General features: G+C 58.2%; 3 protein-coding genes across 5 annotated transcripts in view; 2 read left to right on the forward strand and 1 right to left on the reverse strand.

Annotated features, from left to right (window-relative positions):
• The window catches only part of LOC116436931 (zinc finger protein 79-like), a 509,410-nt gene that overhangs the window by 478,870 nt on the left and 5,166 nt on the right, over window positions 1-25,374 (forward strand). The window lies entirely within an intron of this gene.
• On the forward strand, window positions 2,386-12,086 carry LOC116436933 (zinc finger protein 23-like). The gene is given in 3 exon segments (XM_032094389.1): window positions 2,386-2,591; window positions 10,442-11,089; window positions 11,091-12,086. Coding segments are annotated over 2 exon segments (744 nt in total). The 5' UTR covers window positions 2,386-2,591; window positions 10,442-10,468; the 3' UTR covers window positions 11,214-12,086.
• On the reverse strand, window positions 15,925-20,967 carry LOC116436920 (early activation antigen CD69-like). 3 transcript variants are annotated; one of them, XM_032094369.1, is made up of 6 exons: window positions 20,808-20,967; window positions 19,166-19,983; window positions 17,265-17,358; window positions 16,970-17,160; window positions 16,666-16,765; window positions 15,925-16,573 (listed from the first exon to the last, which is right to left on the reverse strand). In XM_032094369.1, the coding sequence occupies exons 2-6, from the start codon at window positions 19,259-19,261 to the stop codon at window positions 16,179-16,181; spliced, it is 876 nt and encodes a 291-aa protein (XP_031950260.1). In that variant the 5' UTR covers window positions 19,262-19,983; window positions 20,808-20,967; the 3' UTR covers window positions 15,925-16,178. The 3 variants fall into 3 exon arrangements, with proteins under 3 accessions (XP_031950260.1, XP_031950262.1, XP_031950261.1); XM_032094371.1 differs by lacking the exon at window positions 16,666-16,765; XM_032094370.1 differs by lacking the exons at window positions 19,166-19,983; window positions 20,808-20,967 and adding an exon at window positions 17,589-19,148.

The raw sequence follows: 25,374 nt of genomic DNA on the forward strand, positions 1-25,374 counted from the left end.
TGTGGCTGAAGCTCTTCCCACATTCCAAGCACTTGTAGGGCTTCTCCCCAGTGTGCAGCTGCTCATGGACCACCAGGTTGGGCCTCTGGATGAAGCAGAGGGGGGGCCTTTTCTCCTCAGAGCACCCTGGGCTGGCTTTGGAGCCCCTCCTTGTGGGGGATCCCTCTGGCTTTTCCTCTCCGTGTGATTCCTGTGCCATTGAGCCACTCAAAGCAGCCTCTTCCATGAGGTTCTGCCACAGGGATTTGTCCTCCCTGGTCTCCATCTGCAGCTCAGTGCCTGGGGGAGCAAGCACAAGGAGAGGAAGGGACAAGAAGAGGAAGGAACAAGGAAGGAGGAAGGAAAGAACAAGGAGAGGAAGAAGGGTAGAGAAGGAAGAAGGAGAGGAAGGGACAAGAAGAAAAAAGGGAGAATGAAGATGAAGGAACAAGGAAAAGGAAGGAAAAAGAAGAAAAAGAAACAAGAAGTAGAAGGAACAAGTAGAAAGAGGGGAAGGAAGGAAGCAAGGAAGGAAGCAAGCAAGGAAGGAAGGAAGGAAGGAAGGAAAGAAGGAAGAAAAGAAGGAAGAAAAGAAAGACAAGGAGAGGATGGGATTTGCCTCCGTGCCACAGGGAAGGGGAAGGAGATCCCCCCAGTCCGTCCCCGGCAGGACGGCGTCGGCAGCGGGGTTGTCCTGCAGCCAGGGGCGATCCTGGGCTGGGAGATGGAGCAGGAGAGAAGGGAAAGGGGCACTGACTTCCTCCTCACCTGCCTGGGGCTCCCGGGGCATCTTCCTCACTGCCTCCTCCTCCTCCATTCGGCCAAGGCTTGGGAATGAGAAGTCCTGTTTTGAGGGGAAAACCAAGGGGTGAGTGCATTGGCTTGGGGGTTTCTCCCACCCAAGTCCATCTCTAGAAGTCACCAGATACCTTGTGTGAGAATTTAAAGAGTTTAATATAAAGACAATAAGAGACACATAAAATAAAGCAAAGGGATAACGGCCGGGTGCCTTGGCGCTCTGCCAAGAGCACACCTGATGCTCGAGGTGAGTCCCTTTTATATCATTTTTATTGTCCGTTCTCTATTAATATTAAAACTTTTCTCGGGGCTGTTCTGCATGGCCACTCCTTGGTTCCGCCTTTTTAGAGCATGCGTAGTCTTCTGCCTTGCGGTTTTATTTCTTTTGATTCTTGGGGTTGGGCCTGCTAGGTAAGAGTCGATGGTAGGGTGGATCTCTTAATTCTCCAGACAGTCAGGGCTGATTGCAGCTTTGGGCCTCTTTGCCCCCGGGCCAGAGCGGTGATAGCGGCTCTCGGACTCTCCTGGCCGCCCGTTCTCCGGGCAGAGCAGCCTTTGGGCCCTTTTGTTCTCTGGACAAAGTGTTGCTTAGCAGCTCCTTGGGCCTCATCCTGTGTTCACTTGGAGGTTCTCTTACTTGCTCACACTTGCTAACATTCTTGCTAAAAAGAGAGAAAATTACATCTACACAGCAAAAAAGCATTTCTAACATTATATAATATCTACTTTTATACTTTGCGAGAAGCCAATATTATATGTTTATAACACTTGTGTCCATGAAAACCTCCAAAACATCAAGACTCAGAGGAAAATATCCCTCATTGAGGTTCCCCCTCTCTGGTCTCTCCACTATGGGGTTCTGGGGGTCCCCCTTGTCCTGGATGCTGCGGGCCCTGCATATATTGAAGGTCCCTCCTCTGCAGGGTCTCTGCCCGCTCCAGACTTCCAGGGAATCCCAGGGGTGCCCCCTCTTTGGTCTCCCCACTCTGGGGTTCAGGGAGTCCCCCTTCTCTGGGGCTGCACTAAGGGATGCCGAGGGTTTTGGGGTCCCAGGGGTCCCTCCTCCCCTGCCTCTCTGCTTCGGGGTGCCGGGGGTCCCCCGTCTCTGGGGTCCCCTCTTTGGTGTCCCAGGGGTTCCCCCTCTCCAGGCTCATCCCTTCTCGGGGCTGCCCCTTCTCCAAGCTCACCCCACTCCCGGCTGCCGGGGTCCCCCCTCTCCAGGCCCCCATTTCAGGGTCCGGGACTCCCGGGGCTCCCCGCTTTTCTCTCTCCCCCCTCTCAAGGCTCCTCCCCTCCTCCCCCGCCGGTACCGGGCGATCGCCACGTGGCTCCCGGGACCCCGCACCCGCCACCCACCGCCGGGGCTCTGCCGGCAGCCGCCACCGCGACATCCCCAAAAAACACCTCCCGGGGACCCCGCAGTATCCACCCAAAGGGCATTTCGGGTCAGCTTTGGAGTCCTGCAAGATCCAAACATCGCTCCACCCGCCCCGTTCCGAAGAAAAGAATCAGGGAGCCCCAAGGTACTTCGGCTGAACTCCAAATATCCCTCCCCCCTTCAAAAGAAACCCTCCCAGGACCGCCCACGATATCCGGAGCGAGGTCCCCCTTCCCGGTCACCTGCGGCATGCGGGGACAGCGATGCTCCCGGCGCGAAGGGGCTGCAGATCCAGAGAGCGCTGGACGCACGCGGCGCCTCCTCTCGCTGCTCCCCTTCCTGCTCCCGCTCCTCCTCTGCCCCTCCTCTTCCTCCCGCTCCTCCTCCTCCTCCTCCTCCTCCTGCGTCCCCCCGGCTGCTGGCGAGGAGCTCTCGGGTGAGCGGGGCGGGGACGGGACACGGTGGGAAAGGGGTGGGTCCCCCCCAAACCGAGCTGGGGGGAGCTGGGGTTCGGGGGACGGTGGGAAAGGGGCGGGAGAGGGCGGATGAGGGGAGGTGGGACAGCGGGAAGGGGGTTCCCAGTGAGGGTCTCCCAGTGAACCCCAGGACCCCCAAATGCCGTCCCTGTCCTCCCAGCCCCTCCCGGCGCTGTGGGGGCCGGGCCGTGCCCCAGTGCCGGCTCCAGGGAGCCCGAGCGAGCCGCCTGCCCGGCATCGAAGCTCTGGGCGCGGAGCCGAAGGGGCGCCGTGCAGGGAGTGTCTCTGCGCTGCGGGCTCTGTGCCTGAGCGCTGCCCCGCGCCGAGCCCCAGAGGCGCGGCTGCTCCGCTTCCTGCGCCGCTGCTCCCTGCGCAGGGGAGGCCGCGGAGCGCCGCGAGAGGGAGCGGCTGATGGAAGGGCTGCAAAGGCTGAGAAGGCTTTGGAGCGACTGGGGAGGCTGTGGGGGTGCTGAGGCTCTGGCGGGGCTGAGGGCACGCTGGAAGCGACTCAGGGTTGCCTTTGCTTCCTAGATCTCCGTCTGCTCGACGTTTCCAGTGAATGATTAAAAAGCCGGTATTCACGGACAGAAACTCTCTAACTAATTAAAGTTAGAAAGTGGTGTGTTGATTACGCCGGCGGGCGGCACGGGAGTCGCCTCCTAGGGACGTGCCAGCCACTTACCCGGTTATTTGCCCTCTATTGATTTCACAAAGTGTTAGATATTAATCCTATACATATCTCCAGCACCTCCCATTCCCCGCTTCCTATTAAAATGCAGTTATTAGTCCTTTGCGCGTGCGCAATTCTTTTCTTGATTTGGGTCGGTGGTCTTGATTTGAGTCAGTGGTCTTGAAAGATGAAGTCAGGGATCTCTTCATCACCATGAACTTTCTACCTTCTATTGTGGGCCAGCCTCGGGAAGCCTTCTGGAGACGGTCCGTACCTCCTGCCTGTATTTGATCATGCAATCTAGGTGCTAGCTATAATTCTGCTTCTTTTGTCCTTATGGCAGTTCATTTACTATAAGCAAAGTTGCAGACAGGTGCATAATGGCGAATAGCACTGAACTTCTTGGCTAAATTTCTAACTCTTTGTTGACTTGTCTTTTGGTTCAATCAGTACAAATTGCTTCTAACTCCCGGCTAAAGTTTAACTTCATAATCTTGACTCACTGATGGTCTTGCTTTTGTCTTCGTTATGATTTTATCTTTTGCATGAAATGCTTGTGAAGTGCCCCCGCTGTCCCTTGTGTCCCCTGGGCACCGACAGCCCCGGCCCTTGCCCTGCTCCCCCTCCCACGTTCCATCCCGGCTGGCGGAGCCTTGGAGCTGCCGTGGGGCCGTGGGGCTGCCCCGGGGGCTGCGGCCCGAGCCGGGGCCCCTTCCCAGTGCTCCCAGTCTGCCCATCCAGCCTGGAGCAGCCAGCGAGGGCTTCAGCTGGGGCGGCAGAGAGGCGCTGCTGGGGGGTCCCAGCTCCGCTTGGCTTGGGCTGTTCTTCCCAAGCTGGGCATAAACGACTTTGGGAGTTTTCTGCCACAAATCTCTCCCCCCGTGCACTCAGCCAAAGGGGTTTGGGGCGGTTTTCCCTTTTTGGGGGAAAACAAAGCGAGGCACTGATGCTCCCTCGGGCCGGGAGCAGCGGAGAGCTTTGTTTCTCTTCTCAGCTGAATCGCGGCTCGGGGGGATGCATGTCCCCCTTAATGTGCCCCCCCACTTTGTATAATATCCGATATTCATGGCTCTGTGAAGTCTTTGTTCTTCTGGAAGTTCAGGAATTTAGCAGGAGCTTGGCTGAGCAGCAGTTGGTGTCAGTTAGTAACATTTTCTGAAATTTATGGTTTCTCCCATTACTTCCTTATCTCCAAGTCCCTGGCCCTATCTCCAATGGGATTCACAGCATCTGTTTGTAAAGACACGTTCATTTTTTTCCTTTTAATCCTCCTCTTCTTCTTTTCTGAGTACTTCTCTTTGCAAACTTTAAAAATGCCTTAATCTGTTCTTCCTGGGCCTTCTTTGGTTTTGGGATTATTCTCAGTGACCTCATTCTGTGTCCTTTTGTAGCCGTTTCTGGGTCAGGAGGCCTGGCTGCCACCTGCATGCCCTTGATCCCCTGCTGAATGAGCTGCACTGAGCAAGGTGTGGTGCATGGTAAAAAGATGAGAGTTGCTGCAGCACCTGAGAGGAGAAACAGCATTGGTTTAACCCATGGTCTGCCAGGGAACCATGAAAACGTGTCCCATTCCCATCCTTTCCACATTTGGACTGGTACATGAGCTGCTTTCTTATTTCCTTTGTTCTCTGTTTCACCACTTTGCCATCTCTTTGCCAAGAGCACTTTGAGTCATTTAATTTTCCACAACCTCCTGGTCCTTCTGCTGAAAGAGAATCTGATGCCATCCCAGGGTGAAATGTGGCGTTGCTCATGGGAGTGGATTGGTGGGTGAGAAGGTCAGGAGCTGGAGCTGTGTGCTTGGTTATGATTTGGAGGACAGCTTGTGATCTAATGATGCATTGAAATGATCAGTGGGTTCTCTGGCACCTGGTATGAATTTGTTTGGGTTCCCAGGGGCTGCTCCATGGTGTTGTAGGATTTGTTCTGGTGGCCGTTCATCTTTTCCCCATTTTTGGGCGCTCCCAGAAAGGCCAGGGAAGCATCAATTGACCGCTTTTCTCTGATTAAATCATCACATCCTTGCATTCCCAAGTGATTTCGCTGACCTTGTGTCAGCAAAAGCAGCCCAGTGGTCAAACCCACCCTGTATAACACAGAGAGTGCCAGCAGATGTTGGAGTGGGGAGAGGGATGATTCCCCCCCGCTTTTGTGAGTGAAGTTCTCCCAACATTCTCCGTTTGCTGTTTTCCTTTGCAGCTTCAGGGATTTCTGTTGCAGAGTCAGAGATGCTCAGTGTGGGCTCTGCCTTTAGCGATGCAAATTCCGTCAGTGCAGGGAGGCAGAGCTTGGGGTGAGGGGCAGAGGGAATCAGCCCAATTCCTGTGGCAGGCAAGGAGAGCCTGGGACATTGTGCACACTTCCCGCAGCAGAGTTAATTTGCATTTCTAAAGCTCCTCTGCTGGCTGCCTGGAAGGAAGCTTCCCTTGCAGGGCAGCCATCCCAGGAGGTGCATGTGCCCCTCCCCCCTCCGCTCCCTTTCTTTTTTCCCCCCTTTTTTAAAATGGTGTTTCATTAACTCTTTATGAGTTAAAGGGTCACCTTTAAAGCTCTTCCAGTTTTGCAAAACGCAACCTAAATGTGAACCTCGAAAAACCCATTCTAAAATTCTGCCATCACTAACAGCCACGCACACACACACACACAAAAAAATCCAAACCAATAAAGATTTTTCTACTTCTTCCCCTATGACTAAAAATATATTCTCACAGCCCTGGCCCAAACCCAGCTGACAATGTCACAGTAGGATTATGAAAAAAACCATTTTAATTGTGTAGTCTTGTCACTGAAACTGTGGGAAGAACAAAAACTCTCCAGTGACCTTTTTAGTGTTAAGGGTCAAGGCATTACTTAATTCTGGCCAGGATGTGCAACAGAAATCATTTCATGCACACAGAGCCCGGGTGTGCAGAGAAAATCATTCCATGGCACACGAGTTTTACCCAGATTTTTCCTCAACTTTATGCAGTCTAAACCCATAGAAATCCGTCGGTTTAATGTTCATTGGTTCCAAGTTGGGTAGTTCTTAGTATTTGGTTTCCTATTGGCCCCGGATTGCTTGGCCTCTGATGTTAATTAGGTGCACACTCCTTGATTTCCTTCTCAGCCTTTTCCAGAGCAGGGGTCTCCAGCTGTGCCGGGGGCAGTGTCTGGGGTAGCTGTTCCTTGATGTTTGCTGATGGGCGTTGATGTTTTGTTGATGGGCGTTATCTTTTGGGTATCTTTTGGGCTCTTCCCAGTCTGTTGAGATGTTAAGCTCATCTCTGTTGAGTGGTGTAACATCCCTTAACAAACACTTTAAATTCCTTTCCCCAAGACAGAGGCAAAGCAAGCCTGAGTAGCGAAATAAAATTTTAAAGCAATTCTGAACTTGGTATATTTTCCAGCAATCGAATCCCGCCCAGCCCAGAGTGTGAGTGTAACTGAGAGCCAGAGTGGAATTCTCCCGCTGTCTCGCGCAGCAGCTGTGGCGAGTGCAGGCACAGAAAGCTCTGAAGGTCGCCCGGTGCCAGCGAGGATTGGCCCCCAGTGCCTGGAGATGCCAGAGGAGGTGCCCAGCCAGACTATTCCAGCAGAGGATCTGTGGGCAGCCCCCGGGGCTTCCCCCGCTGTGGAGCCCTGGCTGCTGCTGCGGCCCCTTCTGTGCAGGGTCAGTGGCGGCCTCGCATGGTCCTCCTGCAGCCGGGGAGTGCAAATCCGCGGGGCTTCAGAGAGCTTGAGGCGAGGGTGAGGGGTCCCCCCGTGTTCAGCTGTGCTGGCGGCTGTTTCTGTGCTCGGGGACACTTGGAATGGGCCACGCCCTTGGCCACCAGTGGTGCTTCTTTGCGCTCCTCAGGCAGGACCCGATGTCCTGGTTGGATGTTGTGGGCAGCAAAGTGCCAAGGCAGGGTCTGTGCCAGCCGAGCTTCCTGTGGAAGAGATTTCACAAGAGACAGGATTGTGGCCACAGACTGCTTGAAACAGACATCCCTGATCTCCAACCCCCACTAGGTCAGGAACTCCCAGTTTGAGGAATTGAAAACCTCAATTCCAGGGGAGGTAATTGAATATCTGCCCTGGGTCTGGCTCTTCTTCGTGCCAAAGCCAATGGCAGCAGCCGTACCCGTGGCATCTTGGTTTCTCTCAGCAGCTTCAGAAGGTGTTTCTTTATTTCCCCATTCATTCTTTCCACCCGACCTGAGCTCTGGGGTTGCCAGGGCGTTTGGAGGTGCCACTGTGTTCCTAAAGCAGCCAGAACGGCCTGAAGGATCTTTCCTGTAAAATGAGTTCCCGTGTCTGAGTCTATTTTCTGGGAGGGCCAGGGCAGGAGGCTCAGTTAATCTGCTTTTGAAGCCTTGAAAATTGTGCTTTCCTTCTGGTGTCCATGATGGGGTTTCTTGGCTGGCAGGAGAGGAGTGTTGTAGGGAGAGATGCCTGGCTCCAGAAGCGCTGCCTTTAGCAGGGCCTCAGTAAGAGGCTGTAACCCCTTCCTTGCCTCCCTTGGAACAGGGTATTGCTTTTAGACACCACTTGTCCTGGATGCTTCAAAGGAATTTGGAGAGGCTCCATATCTGATTTTGCCTATTTCCCTGGGGCTGCCCACACTTCTGGGTTCCCTTCAGCAGAGGCCTTGGCAGACATTTGACACCAAGGTACAGCAGCATTAGCCTCTGTATCTCCTTTGACAATATGAATTTGCATTCCCACTTCAACCACCAAATCCCTTCCCAGTAAATTACAATCACAATTAGGAACAAACAGAAATTGATGCATTTCAAACCCATCTCCCACAGCTACTGATAGTGGTTGAATAAAACACCCCTGCTCATCTTTCCCACTTATTGCCTGAATAATGAAAGAACTTCTTGACAATTTCCCCCCTTAGGTCTCAGATTCGGAGTGGATCGAGAGGCCCCTGTGTCCATCAGGAGCGGCCTCGTCTCGATCCAGAGGCGCCCTGAATGTTCTCAAGGGCTCTGGTGCGGTGGGTCCCTGGTGTGCTGGGAGCTCTGAGAGCCCTGACAATCCATGTCCATCAGGGGTGGACTTGCTGGTGCTGAGGGTGCTGCTGTCTGTGCTTGCAGTGTCCTTGTGGCCTGCAGCTGGAGCCCTGATTCCTTGGCAGGGGCTGTTTGGGTGGGCTCTGCCGTGCCGAGGAGGGCAATGCCTGTGCCAGGTGCTTGTGGCCGCCGCCGTCCCCTGGGTGCTGGGGCCCCCTTGGGCCCTGCGGTTCATCCCTGGGGGGCTGTAGAAACTCTGCCATGGCCTTTGCCTTCACCTTGGCCTTTTGCTCATCCCTTCTTGCATTCCCCTGCTGAGCCTTTCTGGCCAAGTGCTGCAGGGGCTTCTTGTGCCTCTCCTGCAGCCCCCTCAGTGCCTGTGGGTGCTCATCCTCTGACAGCTGCTGAGCTTTCTGCACAATCATTCGTTTCTCCAGTGACCCAAACAAGATCGATGAAAGAAAATCCTGATCCTTCCACATCCCGCAGCCTCCTGGGGGCCGGGGGCCAGTGCCGGCCCTGCCCGGGGGGTGTTGGGGTCAGGCAGTGCCCGGCGCTGAGCCCCGGCTGCCCCACAGCCCCGGCCCGGCCCCGCAGCTCCCCACAGGCCCCCAGCCCGTGCTGCCCTGTCCTGCTGCTCCCCACCACAGAGAAACACCCTGAAATCCTGAACTTCTTTGTTTCCCTGTCCTGGAAAGCAGGGATAGAAGAGATCTCGATCAGTTGGCAAATTTTGAGGATAAGATGGTGCTGAAAAACATCCCAGTCCTCACTTTTTTCTCTTCCTGCTCTTTTCCATCTTTCTTTTCCTTTCTTACCACATAGATTCCTCCTGCTGCTGTTTGCCTTAACCATATTCCTGCACACTCCCTTCAACCAATCCTTTCCCAGCACACCAACACCATCCGTCCCCTGTTGCTGAGACCCCTTCTCGACTTCCCTTTTTACCCCTGCTGGGTGTCCGTGTCCTTAATTAGCTCTGGGAGAATGTGCAAACTGCCTCCACCTTGTCCCCTTTTGTATAGGACACGATGTCCATGGTTGTGTTCAGGCTTTGTTGTTGTTCTGGAAGTTGAGGAATTGAGCAGGAGCTTGGCTGAGCAGCAGTGTGTGTCAATCAGTACCATTTTGTGGAGCTGATGGTTTGTGGTGTCACTTGCTTGTGTCCAAGTCGGTGTGGCTGTGTCCGAGCAGATTGAGAGCATGTGTTTGTAGGGAGGCGTTGCTGTTGTTCGTTCGCTGGGGGTGCCCGGTTTTCGGGCCATCCCCCCTGGAGCAGGGTGTCCCCCCTTGGTGCAGGCGCGGCCCTCAGGCAGCGCTCAGCCAATCAGAAGGCGCGGCGCTGGTGAGTCAGCAGTTGCCAGGCAGAGCCGCAGCGCCCGGCGCTCCCCAGCTGGAGCCCCCGTGTGGCCCGGCCTTGGCGCCCCCCGCGAGGGGAATTTGGGGAGGTGGGAGGGGGGGAGCGCCAAGGCCGGGCCGGCCCGTGCTGTGCTGGCAGAAGTGGCTGCGGCGGGGGCCGAGTGCGGGCAGGAGCGGCCGAGAGCCCAGCGCTGCCGCAGCCCGAGCTGCCGCAGCTGCATCCCTGCTGGTGCTGTGGGATGCGAGAGCTCTGGGGGGCAGAGCGAGCCAGGGGTGGGTGCTGGGCCTGGGGGGAGGAGGAGAAAGGCTGGAGGAGCAGGGCTGGAGACCAGAATGGTGAAAGGATGGACGTGGGAGCAGCAGGTGGGATTCAGCAGGAGAAGGAGTAGTGTGAGGAAGAGGAGTGTGAGGAAGAGTAGGGATACAGGAGGAGGAGGAGGAGGAGGAGCAGGAAGAGGAGGCACCGCAAGGTTCCAGCACTCGCTGTATCTGCAGCCTCCCCCCAGCCCCAGGAGCGTTGCCCCCCCATCCAGCAGGTGATCAGGGAGGGGGATCCACGATTTTCCCGTTGGTGAATCTTGGTGTTTCTGAGGTTTCTTGGGCTCCATGTTGGTGGTTTGGTTTTTTTGTGGGGTTTTTGTGGTTTTTTTGTGGGGGCTGAATGTTTATATTTTGGAGCGGGTTTTTTTCTGAATCTTGGTGTTTTTGAGGTTTTTACAGACACACGATGTCTGGTGATAGACTCGGTCAGGAGGAACCCCCAGCCCATGGTGCTCACCCCTTATTTCTCCCCCCAATCCAGGATTTGTCATTCCCAAGGCGTGGCCGGATGGAGGAGGAGGAAAAGCCCTGGAGATGCCGCACGAGGAGGGGCTGCAAACGCAGCCCAGAGAGATCCAAGGAGGAAAGAGCCCCCCTGTGCCGGGAAGGCGGCCGGAGATCCAGGGGGAGCTTGGAGCTGGGGGAGAAGGCTCAGGGTGGGGAGAAGCCCCACAAGTGCTTGGAATGTGGGATGGGCTTCAGGTGGAGCTCCAGCCTGATCCGGCACCAGAGGATCCACACTGGGGAGAGGCCCTACGAGTGTGGGGAATGTGGGAAGGGCTTCTCCAGCATCTCCAACCTGATCCGGCACCAGGTGGTCCACACCGGGGAACAGCCCTATGAGTGCTTGGATTGTTGGAAGAGCTTCAGGCACAGCTCCACCCTGAGAAAGCACCAGCGCACCCACACTGGGGAGAGGCCCTACGAGTGTTCTGAGTGTGGGAAGAGGTTTCCGACCAGCTCCCAGCTCCTCGAACATCAGCGCATTCACACGGATGAGAGGCCCTTCCGCTGCCCCGACTGCGGGAAGGGCTTCAAACGCAACTCCAACCTCATCAGCCACCAGCGCATCCACACTGGGGAGAGGCCCTACGAGTGTCCTGAATGTGGGAAGAGCTTCTCACAGCAGCTCTAACTTGACCAAACACCAACAGAGGCACCGCTAAGGGAAGCCCTGCGAGTGCCCCGAGTGCGGGAAGAGCTTCGTGCGCTGCTCCAGCTCCATCCCCCGTGGGAGGATCGGCGTTGGATGATCCCCAGTGACCCCCGTGGGGCAGAGCCCTGGTGACCCCCGTTCCGGGTGATCCCCGCTGGGTGGGGGGAAGGTGTTGGAGAGATTTCTTTGCCTTCTCCTTGTGCTGCTGGGATTTGGTTGGGAATAAATTCCCTCCCTGTGCCCAGGCTGGGTCTGGTGTGCCTGTGCCAGTTGAAAGGGTTCAAATCATTGTACCTGTGCAAATATAAGATACAGGGTAAAAGTTAGCAAATATTGGCCACAAGCTTAAGGCACAGAATGTAACTTGGCAAGAAATGGGGAACAAAAGTTGCAGAAATGAGAAACAAACTTGCTGAGACCTGAGTGAGAAACTGCTGAAGCAGCCAACAAGAGACTGCGCCTGCCTAGGAAAGAAAGGTGCAAAGTGCAAAGCGAGGAAGACTGTGGCACCTGGGGAGGTGATGGGGGTCAGGAGGAATTTTTATTACCTCCCCGAGTAGGAACCCATTTCCACTCCCCTTCATCCCCCAGGTCTCCTCCCTCAGCCTGATGCTGAGAGGCCCGGGAGTGCTCTGACTGCTGGGGGGCTTCTCTCAGGGCTGGAAGCGTGAAACTCCACCAGTCTATTTCCCTTTCCCTTTCTCTAATGCTCCTTAGTCTTTCCACTTCCTCCTTAAGCTCGGCCACCAGGGAAAGGAGATCGTTCACTGCTCACACCTCAGGCAGACTCTTTGACGGCGTCCCCCAGTGCTACTGCCAGGCTCAAACACTCCTCACAGGAAGGGGGCTGGACAGACGCGTCCTTCTGGGAGGGTTCTGTTTGCCTGGGTACACTTTTACTGGCTGGAGCTTTTGATCGTGTGAGGACCATTGCTGAAAAAACCCAACCAACCAAATCTCAACACAAAAACAAACTCAAAACTCCACGGGCAGGAGAACACCCGCAGCCGTGCCCTCGGAGACTGCCACAGCCCTGTTTGCCCGCTCCTGTTCCCCGCGCTCCCCAGAGCCCTTTTTGAATCCGAGCGCCGCTGGCCGGAGGAAACCCCGCCCTACTCGGGGGTGTCACCCCCTTTGCTCTGCCCACAGAGCTCCTGAGCCGCCGGCGGCCGCAGCCCCTCCCCGTGGCCTCGGGCCCGGCCGGGACCCCCCGCTCCATCCCCGCGCTGATTTTGGGGGGGTCGTGTGTCCCCCCAGCCCCGCTGTCACTCTGCCCGCAGCCGGCTGCTTCCAGTGTTCCCAGTAAAGCTTCCCAGTTCGCCCCGGTCCCGTTTATTGGGGAGCAGTGGGGAGGGACCTGGGGGGCTGAGATTGGTGGGGGCAGAACCTGGGGATGGATTGGGAATGGGGACCCCCGTGTGTCCCCCCCCGTGTGTCCCCCCCCGTGTGTCCCCCCCATATCACACCACTCTGGGGGGGCTTTGGGAGGCAACTGAACCCCACCACGGCACCCAGCGAACCCCAAAAGGCTGCTGGTGGAGAGCTGCAGGGGAAGGAAGGCTGAGCAGGGAGCAGGACCTGGCTCCCCCAGCACGCTGCCCACCGAGATCCACCTGCACGCGGCCCCAGGGTGGATTCTGACATAAAGCGGGAGCTCAGACCCCTCCCCTCAGCCCTCCCCTCATCCCAGCTCACCCCAAGCTTTGGCCTGAGCAGCTCGTGAGGGGCGAGAACTGACCTCGAGCTCCCAACCCAGAGCAGACCCCAGCCCGTCTCCTTCTGGGGGCCGGGCTCTGCACCCCTGAGCTCCCCCAGCGCCCGGAGCTGCCCCCCGCCCTCCACTGCAGCTTCACGCTGCTGACAGGATGTGGCCCCTCCGAGGTGTCACCGTATCTCAGGTGACATCGCAGCGGGAGCCCAGAGAGCGCCGGAGCCTCTGCTCCCCCTCCGGCACCCCGAGCTGTGCCCCCCGAGCTGTGCGGCCCAGAGGGGCCCGGCCCCAGGCTGAGGGGCTGCTCAGCACCCCCTGCCCACCACGGGGACAGTCGCAGCAGTTTATTTGGGGGGATTTTCCCCCAGCTCTGCCCCTCTAAGGGGTCTCCCCAAGATCCAGCAGACATTGGAGTCTCCCTCCCGCCTGCCCGGGTGGTTTGGGGGTGCTGGGGGTGCCAGCACTGGGCACGGGGCTCGTTTTATCGGGGCTCTGGGTGGCCCCGAGCTCGGCCCGGGCCTCCCAAACCCTGTCCGTGCCACAGCTGGGAGATTGTTCCCCCGCACGAGTCCCCCCACAGCTGTCGGGGCTGTCCCCGTGTCCCCATGGCCGCACTCACACGAGCAGCCCCAGCGCCACCGCGGCCTCTCCGAGCAGGAGATTCCCGGTCCAGCCGGCCCCGAGCGCCACGCGGTGCCACCGAGGACAGCCCGGAGCTGCAGGGGACAGAGGTGACCGGAGATCGCCCAGCCCCGCACCCAGCGGGCCGGAACTCTGCAGATTTGGGCTGTTTGTCCCCAAAAGCAGCTCCGAGCCCGGCAGCCCCCAGGGTTCAAACGTTGGTGGATTTTCCCAGCCGCAGGAATCCAATATTTTAGTCAGTGGCTGGACTTTGTGATCTTCGAGGTCTTTTCCAACCTCAACAGTTCTGATTCTCCCACTGGATTTTCTCCATAAGGAAACCGAAACTGGAGCCAGCAGGAAAAAGCACGGGGCACAAGGAGCGGTGGAAGGAAACAAAGCAGGAACCCCCACAAGCGCAGGGAAGATGGACCAGGAGCATCGAGACTCGGATCAGGGTGTCTGAAGGCACCAACAGCCCTTCAGCATCCCAGCTCTCCTTCGAACAGCGGAATTGGGGCAGATTTGGGGCTTTTGCTCCGAGCACGGACCCTTTGGAAGAACCAGCCCCTGGAAATCACGTTTGGTGTGGAGCTCAGTTTTCCCCGTTCAGCCTCTCCACGCAGGGATGAGGCTCAAAGGGCCGCGCTGGGCGATGCCAGGGCTTAAAAGTCTTCCTGCAAAGCCGAGCTTTGATCCCGGCAGGGCTGGGCCGAAGCGGCCGCACGGGGAGGAGGAGGAGGGAGGTGGGAGAGCAGCCGGTGTTTAACCCCGCGGCAGCGAGTGCGAACGTGAGCACACCCGGTTCCCAGGGCGGGGAATCCCGGGGGAGAATTCCCGAGGGAGGAATCGTGGGGGAGGAATCCCGGGGGAAGGAATCCCGAGGGAAGGAATCCCGGGGGAAGGAATCCCGGGGGAAGGAATCCCGAGGGAAGTATCCCACGGGGAGGAATCCCGGGGGAAGGGATCCCGAGGGAAGGGATCCTGGGGGAGGAATCCCGAGGGAAGGAATCCCGGGGGAAGGAATCCCGGGGGAAGTATCCCACGGGGAGGAATCCTGCGCGGGGGAATGCTGGGGGGCATTAATTGAGGAATTCATCCCGTTCAATTGAGCCGCAGTGAAGCGGTGCCCGGCGCACCAAGGAAACTCAAACACAAAAGCCCCGCCGGGATCCCAGCCCCGCACCCACCCCCCGCCAGTTCCTGTCCCCCACCAATCGGGGGGGCCCAGCGGACACGACCCCCAGTGCCTGCACCCTGCAGGGGTGGGGGGCTCCCCGCAGCCCCCGCTCGCCCCTCGGGCTAAGACCGTGTAGCCCTCCTCGCCCTCCATGGCTCGGCGGAGCCGGGGGCACAGGCTGGGGACGCGGGGTGGGGACGCGGGGTGGGGACACACAGGAGGGGACGCGAAGCCACAGCACCTCTGAGCGCTGGCCCGGGGTGGGGGGTGAGTGGCAGCGGGACCGGAGCTTCCTGCCCCCACCGCAGCCCTGACACCCCGGGGAGGGGCACCGAGGGGCTGGGGGGTGGTGGGATTTTGTCTCCAGAGGAAGGAAAATCGGGATATGGGGCAGCTCCCCACAGGGGAAAGGAGAAGGAGCTGTGGCAGGAGCTACTGCAAGAGAAAAACCCCTCCTCACCCCGTAAAATGGTGAAAAGATCAGGAGGTTGGTCCTGATCTCTGAGAGGTGAGAATCAATAAAATATCATTGAAGGAGAAATAAAACGTTGAGAGTTGATCAACGAAAAGCCAGAGGTATCCAAAAATAGACACAAATTGTTCTGTGGAGCTCCCAGCCCAGGCTTTCCCAGCCCTGGGTGTGGAGTGGCACCGGCTCAGCGGGAAGCCCTGGGACCTCATTTCTCCTATCCCCTAATTCAGAGCAATTTATTTGGCTAAGTAATTATTACTTAATCGCTGTTTAATTATCCCTGAGCTGCTTTGCTCCTCTACTATGCACAGGCCAGCACAGGCTCAGGGGCTGCAGGGCTGCCCTGTCCTGCCAGGGCTCTGTGCATCGCTTTGATTTCCTCCGAAAAGGGAAAATGGCCCCAAACCCCTTGGGCAGAGTGCAGGAGGAGAGGAGATTTTTGGTAGAAAACTCCCAAAGTCGTTTATGCCCAGCTTAGGAAGGACAACCCAAACCAAGCAGAGGTGGGACCCCCCAGCAGCGCCTCTCTGCCGCCCCAGCTGAAGCCCTCGCTGGCTGCTCCAGGCTGGATGGGCAGACTGGGAGCACTGGGAAGGGGCCCCGGCTCGGGGCGCAGCCCCCGGGGCAGCCCCACGGCCCCACGGCAGCTCCAAGGCTCCGCCAGCCGGGATGGAACGTGGGAGGGGGAGCAGGGCAAGGGCCGGGGCTGTCGGTGCCCAGGGGACACAAGGGACAGCGGGGGCACTTCACAAGCATTTCATGCAGAAGTAACAGAATAATTGGGTGAACAACCACAACAACAACATTGGCCCTGTGAGTGCTGGTGGGGGTCACACAAGGCCATTTCATAGACTCACAGACTCCTCTGAGCTGGAAGGAACCCACAAGGATCGTGGAGTCCAACTCTAAAGGGAATGGCCCCCGTGGGGTCAAATCACAACCTTGGCATCACTGGCAGCGTGTCCCAACCAAGGGCACATTCCTGGGGAAGCCCAGGTTTTACACCTATATTCATCTATATCCATATCTATCTATATCTATCCATCCATCTACAGGGTTACTCTATTAATACGTGGTGTTACAGAAATAGGATCAGTTCTGGGATGGTCCAAGAAGGAGCAAGAAACCCCCAGCCGCAGCCCAGGCAGCCACACATCAGCTTCCACATCATCTCCTCTTCCTGCAGCTTCATCTCCTGGAGACCAGGCACCGAGGTGACCCTGCAAAGTGGCACTGAGGTGACCCTGAGAGCCAGTGCAAGGCAGACGCTGCGGCTGAGGAAGGACATCCCCGTGCTGGGGGGGAAGAGGCGAAGCTGAGCCTGCCCAGCAGGGAGAAGGTCCTCTCTGCATCCCCTGTCACGGGGCAGTTTGGGCCCTGCTGCAGAGATACGGCCGCGGATTTGAGCAGGTCCCGCTCCTGAGTTCACCCTCTCCAAGGAACGCACACTCTGCATCGCCCAGGACCTCGACCCTGCAAGGAGGAGCAGAGGCAGCGCTGGCAGCACAGGGGGACACGTTGTGCCCCCGTGCCCCCCAGGCCCTGCCCGGCTCCCCGGCACTCACGAGGAGTTGAAGCTGCTGCCGTCCCCCCGGGGCAGCCCCTGGCCCCGTCTGCGCAGCCCGAGGCAGGGATGTGCGCTCCCACAGAGGGGAAGGGGAACTCCTGGGAAGGAGAGAGGAGCGGCAGTGGGAGCTGCCCCGGCCCCTCGGGGGGACACACGCCCAGGGCTGCCCCGCACCCCGGGGCTCCTTCCCTGCGAGGCCCCGGGGCAGGGCTGCACCCCCGGCCCCACGAGCACCGAGCCCGGCCCAGGAGCCCCCCAGGCTCCCCTCTGCCACCCCACAGCCCCCACGGCCCCTCACTCACCATTTCCTCATCCTTGAGCACGGCCAGGGAGGCCCCGAGCTCGGAGCACCGAGCCTGACCCTGACCCCAGGTCCCCTGATCCCTCGAGAGGAAGTCGCAGACCCCGCGGTACCCGACCCAGCCCTTGGGACAGGCCAGCAGCACCGGAGCCACAGGTGCAACTGGGGTAACTGGAGTTTTACCACAGCTGCCTGCTGGACAGTGAAGGGGAGAAGGTTCGAGATCGCCCTGCACAGGGAGCGGGGACCCCGCTCTGCCCCGAGGGGCTGGGCCGAGGCAGCTGCCCCTCCCTTACCTGACTGCACAGCCAAGGCCACCCCCAAAGCCAGGAGCAGGACCAGGAGCAGCAGAACCAGCAGCGTGACAGGGATGGGATCTGAACCACTCACCTGGAGCGGGAAAGAGCCGCTGGAGGCACTGGCCAGGGCCAGGGGCCAGGGGCCAGGCTGTGGCAGGAGAACTGCCCAGGGCTGGGGGCAGCCGGGGGCGTTGGGCCCGGCCACTGCAAACCACGAGGCCTCTCCCAGAGCCCTGGGAACAGCCACAGCCCTGCCGGCCCTGGGCTCCTGGGCTGACACTGCCCCTCCCCACAGGCCACAGCGCTGGCCCTTGCACTCACCCAGAAATCCTCCAAGGGTTCTTTTCTGGATGTCCCCGGTTCCTGATGCGGCCTGGGGATCCAGGGCTTCATTCACAACCCCGGGAATGGAGCAGAATTCCCTCTCCTCCAGCCCACAGCCGGCACCTCCCCGCTCAGTGCAACCAGCACCTTGCTCCCGAGGCATCAGCAGTGCTGAAAAACCCTTCCGCAGGAGCCTCAGGAACAGTTTTACAACCACGGCGAAGGCCGGCTGGAAGGACCCCGATGAGAGGCCCCGGCTGGTCCCGGCCCTGCGGGAGCCCCAGGCTCAGGAGGGCGGTGCCGGCTCAGTCCCGCCCTTCCCCGCCTGTGCCCTTCCTGCAGCCTGGTGGCCACAGAGGAGCTGTGCTCGTGTGGCTGCTGTAACCGAGCCCAAAGCAACTTCCCCCAAAGCAGAGCCTCCACCTTCAGCAGACGCTGCCAGGACAGACACAAAGCTCTCAGCTTCTGGGCTCTGCTTACAAAGGGAACAGCTCCATCCCCACCTGCCCGGATATTCCCGTTCTGGCACGGTGCCGATCCTAAAAGTAACATATTTTGGGCACAGATATGGAATACAATAATGCTGTGCCTTACCCATGACAAAAATTCATAAAATAATAAGAAAGCCAACAGTAGCAGCAGCATTGGCACCGTAACAGGGCCGGGGGTCACACAAGGCCACTTCACAGAATCACAGAATCCTCTGAGTTGGACGGGACCCACGAGGGTCACCGAGTCCAGCTCTTAAGGGAACGGCCCAGGTGGGGATTGAACCACAACCTTGGCATTATTGGCACCGTGCTCCTGAATCAGGGGGATGGGGAAGCAGAGATTAAATGATTTACTAAGAACTGGTTTGTTAGAAGCAATGCATACAGATTGCCCAACACTTATTGTGCCTACCAAAGCAGGATGAGAAGATATGAGACTATTGATAAAGGGGAAGGAATCTTGACCAAAGATCCTGGTCTTAACCTAAAGCTAACTCAAACCAGTCTTGAAGTTTGCACTTAGCCCGGGGACATAAAGAGCACGCGCAGGGAGGAGAGGTGAAAAGTTCGGGATGAGGAAGACCCTTTACTTCATCTGAGGAAGACTCTTATTTCATCTCAGAGACCCCTGCCCACGACCACCAGAGAACGCTGTGCAAGCACAACGCGGATGTAAATGACTTTTGGGCTCATTGTAATATGAAGCGAGGCTGGGCGGGGCCAGGTAATGAATATGTATAGGCGGATTGGGAAAGTCAATGAATATGGAACTTGTAACCCGATAAATACCGAGCTGAACGCAGCTGTCGGCACGCATGGCTTTGGAGGAGCGATCCCCCGTGTGTCCCAGCGCTGGAATAAACACACCCACTGTACTACTTATTCCAGTAGCGGAGTCTTTCCCGCTCATCACTCCTGCCGAGGCAGCAGCGGGAAGGAGACCGCGGGCAGCCGCTCCCGCAGCGCCCTCACGCCAGGGCGAACACGGCGCCCACACGGCACAACGAACCCGCCACAGCCCCCTGCCGCCCCCTCCGCCCGCAGCCAGCCCCGAGCCCCGCCAGAACCGAGCGCTGAACTCACTCGCGGCTCCGCCGTGGTTGCCGTCCCCTCAAACCAGCTCTCCTCTGCTCCGTTCCGGACAGCGACGGACGAGGAGTGACGGCGAAAGCTGCCCATCGGGCGCTGGCCCGTTCTTCTCTTCCCTGCCCTCTCGGGTCTCGCAGCGTCACCGGCCCGAGCTCAACCCGCCCGGGGCCGGCTCGAACGTTCCCCCGCCGGGGCGAGCAGCTCCCGCAGCCTCCTCAGCCCCGGAGCCCTCGCAGCCCCCGCTCTTTCGGGCCGTTCCCGCCGCCCGCAGCGAGGGGCCCGGGGGCTCCTCCTGAACTCCCCTGCCCTCGGTCCCTCCTGGGCACGGCCGGGCATTAGCCCGGCTCCCGGGGCTGTCCCGGCACCGGCTGCTGCCACAGGGCATGGCGTTGCTGTAGAGTTTGTTGTTAAACCCAAACAACAGATCTGGAGAGGGGTTCAAGCCTAGAAACCCTCGGGGAGCCCTCGGGAGCTCGGAGCAGCACGAGGGGCTTAAGGATCCCCCAAGACCTCCAAGCAGCAGCTCTGCAGCCCAGAATGGAGATGATTCCAGACCCCATGGTCCATCCCGGGGTTGGAGATGTGAGAGCGGAGCAGGCGCCGAGCTGCTGGATGGAGCTTCCAGCCCCCGTCGGATCCATCGGGGTACGACAGAGTCAGTGATGGGCGTCTGTCGGGGCTCGGTGTCTGTCAGCGTTTGCAATGCACGTGGATGAGCCGAGGCCACACTGGCAGCGATCCCCACCGCCACCTGCTCTCTCTCCTCTCTTTTCCATGACAGATTTCGTGCTGCTTCCTTTCAGTTTAATGACCTGGAAAACAAAATCCACAGCTGGCCCACGGCCATCCCTGCTGCCTTCCACATCTCCAGCCTTGATCCTCTGTCTGGTCCCTGCCAGCTCGGAGGAAGGAAATTTCACCCACTGGCATCAAGTCCCTCCTCTCACTGTGTCCCATTTTGCCCAGTTGGTACTTCTGTAACTGCCTGCGAGCGCAGCCGGACCCTCCCTGCGGCTGGTTAATGCTGGAGTGAATTATTGCAGCGATTACTGGGCTGGGCTGGGCCTGGCTGGGTGCCCGGGGCTACCAAACCCGCTCTGTCATTGCCCCCCTCAACCTGGGCAGGGAACAGAACACACCAGGAAAGGCGGCAGGGTCAGGACAAGAGTAGGGAAAGATCACTCATAGAAATAACAGACTCGGCTTGGGGAAATGAATTGGATTTATTATCAAACAAATCACAGCAGGAGAATGAAAAGTGGAATGCGTCCTAAAAGTGACACCTTCCCCCGACCTCTGCCTCCTTCCCGAGCTTCCCTTTATCCCCGATTCCCTCCCTCCTCCCCACCCAGGGGCACAGGGGATGGGGGTCGCAGTCAGGTCATGTCACTGCCTCCCCCTCAGGGACAGGAATCCTTGTCCTGCTCCAGCCTGGGGTCCCTGCCGCGGGACACAGTCCCTCAGGAGCAGGCTGCTCCAGCGGGGATCCCCCACGAGCTCACGAGTCCCGCCAGGAGCCACTTCCACGGCTCTGCAGGGGCTTCCCACGGGCTCAGGGCTCTTCTCAGGCATCCCCTGCTCCGGCCCGGGCTCCTGCCGGGGCTGCAGGTGGGTCCCTGCTCCATCCCGGACTCACCCGCAGTTCCCAGCGCCTTCAGCTCCCGGTCACACGGAGCTCCGGGCGGTTCAGGGCAGCAGCGGCTCCGTGGCCTCCGGCCCGGGCCGGGCCCAGCGCCAAAAACAACCCGCAGCCAAGGTTTCCGAGAAATGGCGGAGTGCGGGGAAAGGGAGGGGGTTCCTTGCCGTGTGCAGAGCCCGCCCCTCGCTCCGATTGGGCGGTGCTGCCGTCAGTCGTGGTTCTGGCGCGCTGATTGGTCGGAGCGGGGAGCAGCCCGGGCCCGGAGCCGCCGGCAGGGCGGCCGTGGCGCAGCAGAGGCGCCATTGGCGGAGCGTCTGTGCGGGCCCGGGAGCGGCGGCGGCGGCGGCCGGAGCCCGGTGAGGCGGCGGCGGAGCTCGGAGGCGGCCCCAGCGCAGCGTCCGCGGACGGGGCAGCCACCTCTGTCCTACCCACAGCAGCCGGGACGAGCCGGCGCTGCTCCGGCACCGGCTCCTGCCGAGGCAGCAGCGGGAAGGAGACCGCGGGCAGCCGCTCCCGCAGCGCCCTCACGCCAGGGCGAACACGGCGCCCACACGGCACAACGAACCCGCCACAGCCCCCTGCCGCCCCCTCCGCCCGCAGCCAGCCCCGAGCCCCGCCAGAACCGAGCGCGGCTCCCACCTGCGCTGGGGCCGCCTCCGAGCTCTGCCGCCGCCTCAGCGGTGGTTCCCAGTCACCCCCAGTATGATCCTGGTCACTCCCAGCATCATCCCGGTCGCTTACAGTCACTCCCCCTGTGTTTTCAGTATGGTCCCAGGTGCTCCCAATAAGATCCCAGTTGCCTGCAGCGTGGTCCCAGTGGCTCCCAGTCACACCCAGTATGGTTCATTTCACTCTCAATAAGAGTCCAGTGTGGCTCCAGTCACTTCCAGTATGAACCCAGTCACGCCCTGTATGATTGTATTTGCCCCCACTGTGGTCCCAGTTGCTCCCAGTGTCTTGGTTTGAAAGACAGGTGTCTGCCAAGGAAGGCAGGAGTCTCCCTTGAAATGGGAGAAAAAAAAATTGCAACCCCCTTCCCTCCCAATTATTATAATTTTGAAATTAAGGAGCTTTCAGGCAAAGAGATGGGAAATAGGTATAACTGTTCTTTACTATTATATATCTATATGTGTGTAACCAGTCAAACAAACGGCAATAACTCTGGCAGTAACAGCAAACAATCACAAACCCAGTGCCAGCCTTCTCGGCTGTCAGGCCCTTTCCCCTCGGGTGCAGTTCCGCTCGCAGCCGGCAGGGGCGCTGGCGGCTCCCGGTGAGCAGGGCAGGTGCGATGGTTCCCCCGCGGCTGCAGGGGGCGCTCCAGAGCGAGCTCGGGGAGCACGCGGCACTGGGGGCCTGGGATCCCGGGAAGGGATGGAACAAAGGCTCCACAAACCGCTGGGCAGCCGATCCCGGTGTCCGGCTGGACCCTTGGGAACAGCACGCTGGAACGGCAGGGATGAGCACAAATCCCGGGTGGCAGACAAGATGTATCAAAATTCTGGAGCTGTGGTGGGAACCCCTGGAGGTCTCGGCAGGCAGGGAGAGCGGGGCTAGAGAGTAGCGAAGGCTCGAAGCAATGGCAGGGGCGGGGCGGCCTCAGCCTGGCTCCCATCAGGGCAGGGAAGGCAGGCTTGGGCATCCCGGGGTCTCTCTGGTAGAAGGAAGGCAGCCGAAGAAGCAGCCTCTCTCTCCGTCATCCAAAACGCCAGGGACTGACTGCCCACACACTCAGGTGAAAAAAAGAGCAGCAAGATGCACCCTACCCCTATGGCCAGGTCTTTTGTTTTTCTTCAGCCCCCAGTAATTTGTCCCTGTGGCAACATCTATGGGAAAAATTCCTTTAACAGGAAAAAAAACAAGAACTCCTAAAACCCCAACATTCTGTTACGAGCTTCCTGCAGATTGTTCCATCTCTGCTGACCATATGGAAAGATACAAAGATCCCTTTTGGTTCACACAGTTAAATGTCTGACGGGTCACACGGTGGTGCCTGTACAGATACACGTCTGGAGAGAAAGCCAAACATCCATCGCACTCTCTCAACACCCACAGAGCCTGAACCAAACTCTACAAGGCCACGCAGCTTTACACAGAAATTCATACATCGATAAAACTGTACAACGGGATGCAGGTTTACACAGAAATTGATACACAGGAAAACACAACAATCTGTGCTGTGTGAATACACTGATTTCTGTATAAAAATGGCTCCGCACAGCGGGAACTGATACAGAACTGTGCGATTACCAAAGGACCCATCGACACTTCCACACCCTTGTAACTAAAGACACAGGACTGTAGAGCTCTCCAGCTCCGTACATTCCTGTCTGGGGGTGACTTTATGATGTGTATCCCCTATGGCTGCTCTCTGCCCAGAAATCAATCCTGTGCCTTTCTGTGCCTTTAAACTGAGCCCAACGGGGGAGAGAGAAAAAACCGAGCGAACTTTTCAAAGCGGTTGTTCAAGGACACAGACACACACTCCTGTGCGTTCTGCTGCGGCAGCGAGAAGAGCGGAGGGAGCGCCCTGCTTGCTTTGCAGCGCGCTTTCGGCTCCTTTTCTCCGGAGGGAGACGGAGAGTTGAAGTTTGTTTTCCTGGGACTTGGGCTTTTTCACTTCTTCTCTTCTGGACTGTTTCAACATCAGAACACACCGGGAGAATTTTCCACCGAGGCCCTGGAGGACACCAACCCAGCTCCAAGGAGGAGGAGAGAGAGCACACCTACAGAAGGACTCTGAAATCTTCCCAGGTTTCTCTCCACAGCGAGAGGTTTTAGTATTCAGCATTATTATCCTTTTCCTGTTTGTTTGTTAAATAAAGAGGTTCTTTTTCTCTTTCGCTTTCCTCAGAGGAAAATATTTTTTCCCAGACCTGGTGGGAGAGGGCTGGTTGTAACCTGCCTTCTGTCAGAGGATATTTTCCTCCAAATTTGTCCAAAGCAGCACACTAAAATAAGTCAGTATTTATTTTGAGGGAAAATGATTTCAAATGGCATTTTGAGGGTCAACAAATACAAAGATAATAATAAGGATAAATACAAAGAAATAAATACAAAGAAATACAAAGAAAATACAAAGAGGTGAGACAGGAGTGGAGCTCACTGGACTGGTCCTTGGCAGAGCCCGGCCAGACCCTGCATGAATTTGGCTGCCTGAATGCAGCTCTTGCCCGGGCCCCAGGGCTGGCCCCCTCTGGGTGTCTCTCCCAGCACCACAGGGATGCTCCTGCCCCTTCCCTGGTGCCCCAGGGTCCTGCAAGCACCTTCTGGGGCCACCCAGACACCTCCCTGGGCCTCTGGAGGCCCCATGGCATGTGCAGACAGGGATCAAATCAAAGCTTCCTTGCAAGATGGAGGCAGGAGAATATTTCCAGCTGCCCTCCACACTCCTGCAAATCCTGCTGGGACACTCAGGCTCTCCATTCCGGGGCTCTGCAGCTCCCGTGCAAACCCATCCGTCACTGTGTCCCCTCTCACATGGATATCAAGAAAATGACACAGCAATATCTAGAAAATGTGAACTTGATTAATTGGACTGCTCTAAAATTCTACAGCTGGGGGGTGACTGGAAGACTACGGGGTGAGAACCTTATGCCTCCAAAAAAGGTCACGAGTTTGGAACTGGAACACTCAGGGAAACTTCAGCTTCTGGGGGAAAAGGTGCCCTTCCTCCTCTCTCCCTTTGCTTTATACATCTGATCCGGAGTCATATGGTTGGAACATCCCCTTGGCTGATTTGGGTCCGCTGGCCTGGCTGTGCCCCTGCCAGGATCCTGCCCACTCCCATCCCCTCTGCTGGGGGAAGGAATGGCAGAGGGACAGCGCTGCTGGGCAGCAGCCAGAACACCGCTCTGTTCTCAGCACCCGTCCAGCTACCAATGCAAAGCACAGCCCTGGAAGGCCCGTGAACTTTCCCTCAGGCAGACGCAACACACGGGACTTGAGCTGCCAGCAGCCCAGGTCACCCTCTGCCAGCCCCGCTCCTTGCACCTTGTGTCCCCCTGGAGCAGAGGGAAGTGCTGAACGAGGAGCCTGCCAGCGCCGGGCAGAGGCAGCCCCGTGGGAGGGCAGAGCAGGCCATGAGCAGGGCGAAATGCAGCCCCTGCGGGCAGCGTTGCTCCCCGGCCGCTCGGGGCGGGCAGCGGCAGCGGCGGGGCCGTGCCCGGCGCGGTGCCCTCGTCCCCGGGGCTGTTGCTGTTTTCTTGTCCACTTCCAGGTGCAAATGGGAGACTGCCGCTAGGAGGATTACAATAAAAGAATGAAAACGCTCTTTTTGCCGAGTTTGGATGCCAGTCCAAGAGAGCAGCTGAGCTCTCAGCTGTCTGCCTCCTCCATCCCAATCCAGCACTTTCAGCCTGAAGCAAAGGCCCTCTCTGCAAAGAAACTGCTGGCTGCTTTCTTTCTCCTGTTGTTCATTGACACAGGCAGAAAAGCAGCAACTTGCTTTGGATGCTGAGTCTGTCCAAACAGGTGAACTTTGCCATGGGAAGGCAGGACACGGAGTCTTGAGCCCTGCCCAGCGTCATAGCAATCACCTTTGTTGCTGCCGTGTATTGTCACT

The sequence above is a fragment of the Corvus moneduloides genome, chromosome 31 (assembly GCF_009650955.1).
Source record: "Corvus moneduloides isolate bCorMon1 chromosome 31, bCorMon1.pri, whole genome shotgun sequence".
NCBI classification, from domain to species: domain Eukaryota; kingdom Metazoa; phylum Chordata; class Aves; order Passeriformes; family Corvidae; genus Corvus; species Corvus moneduloides.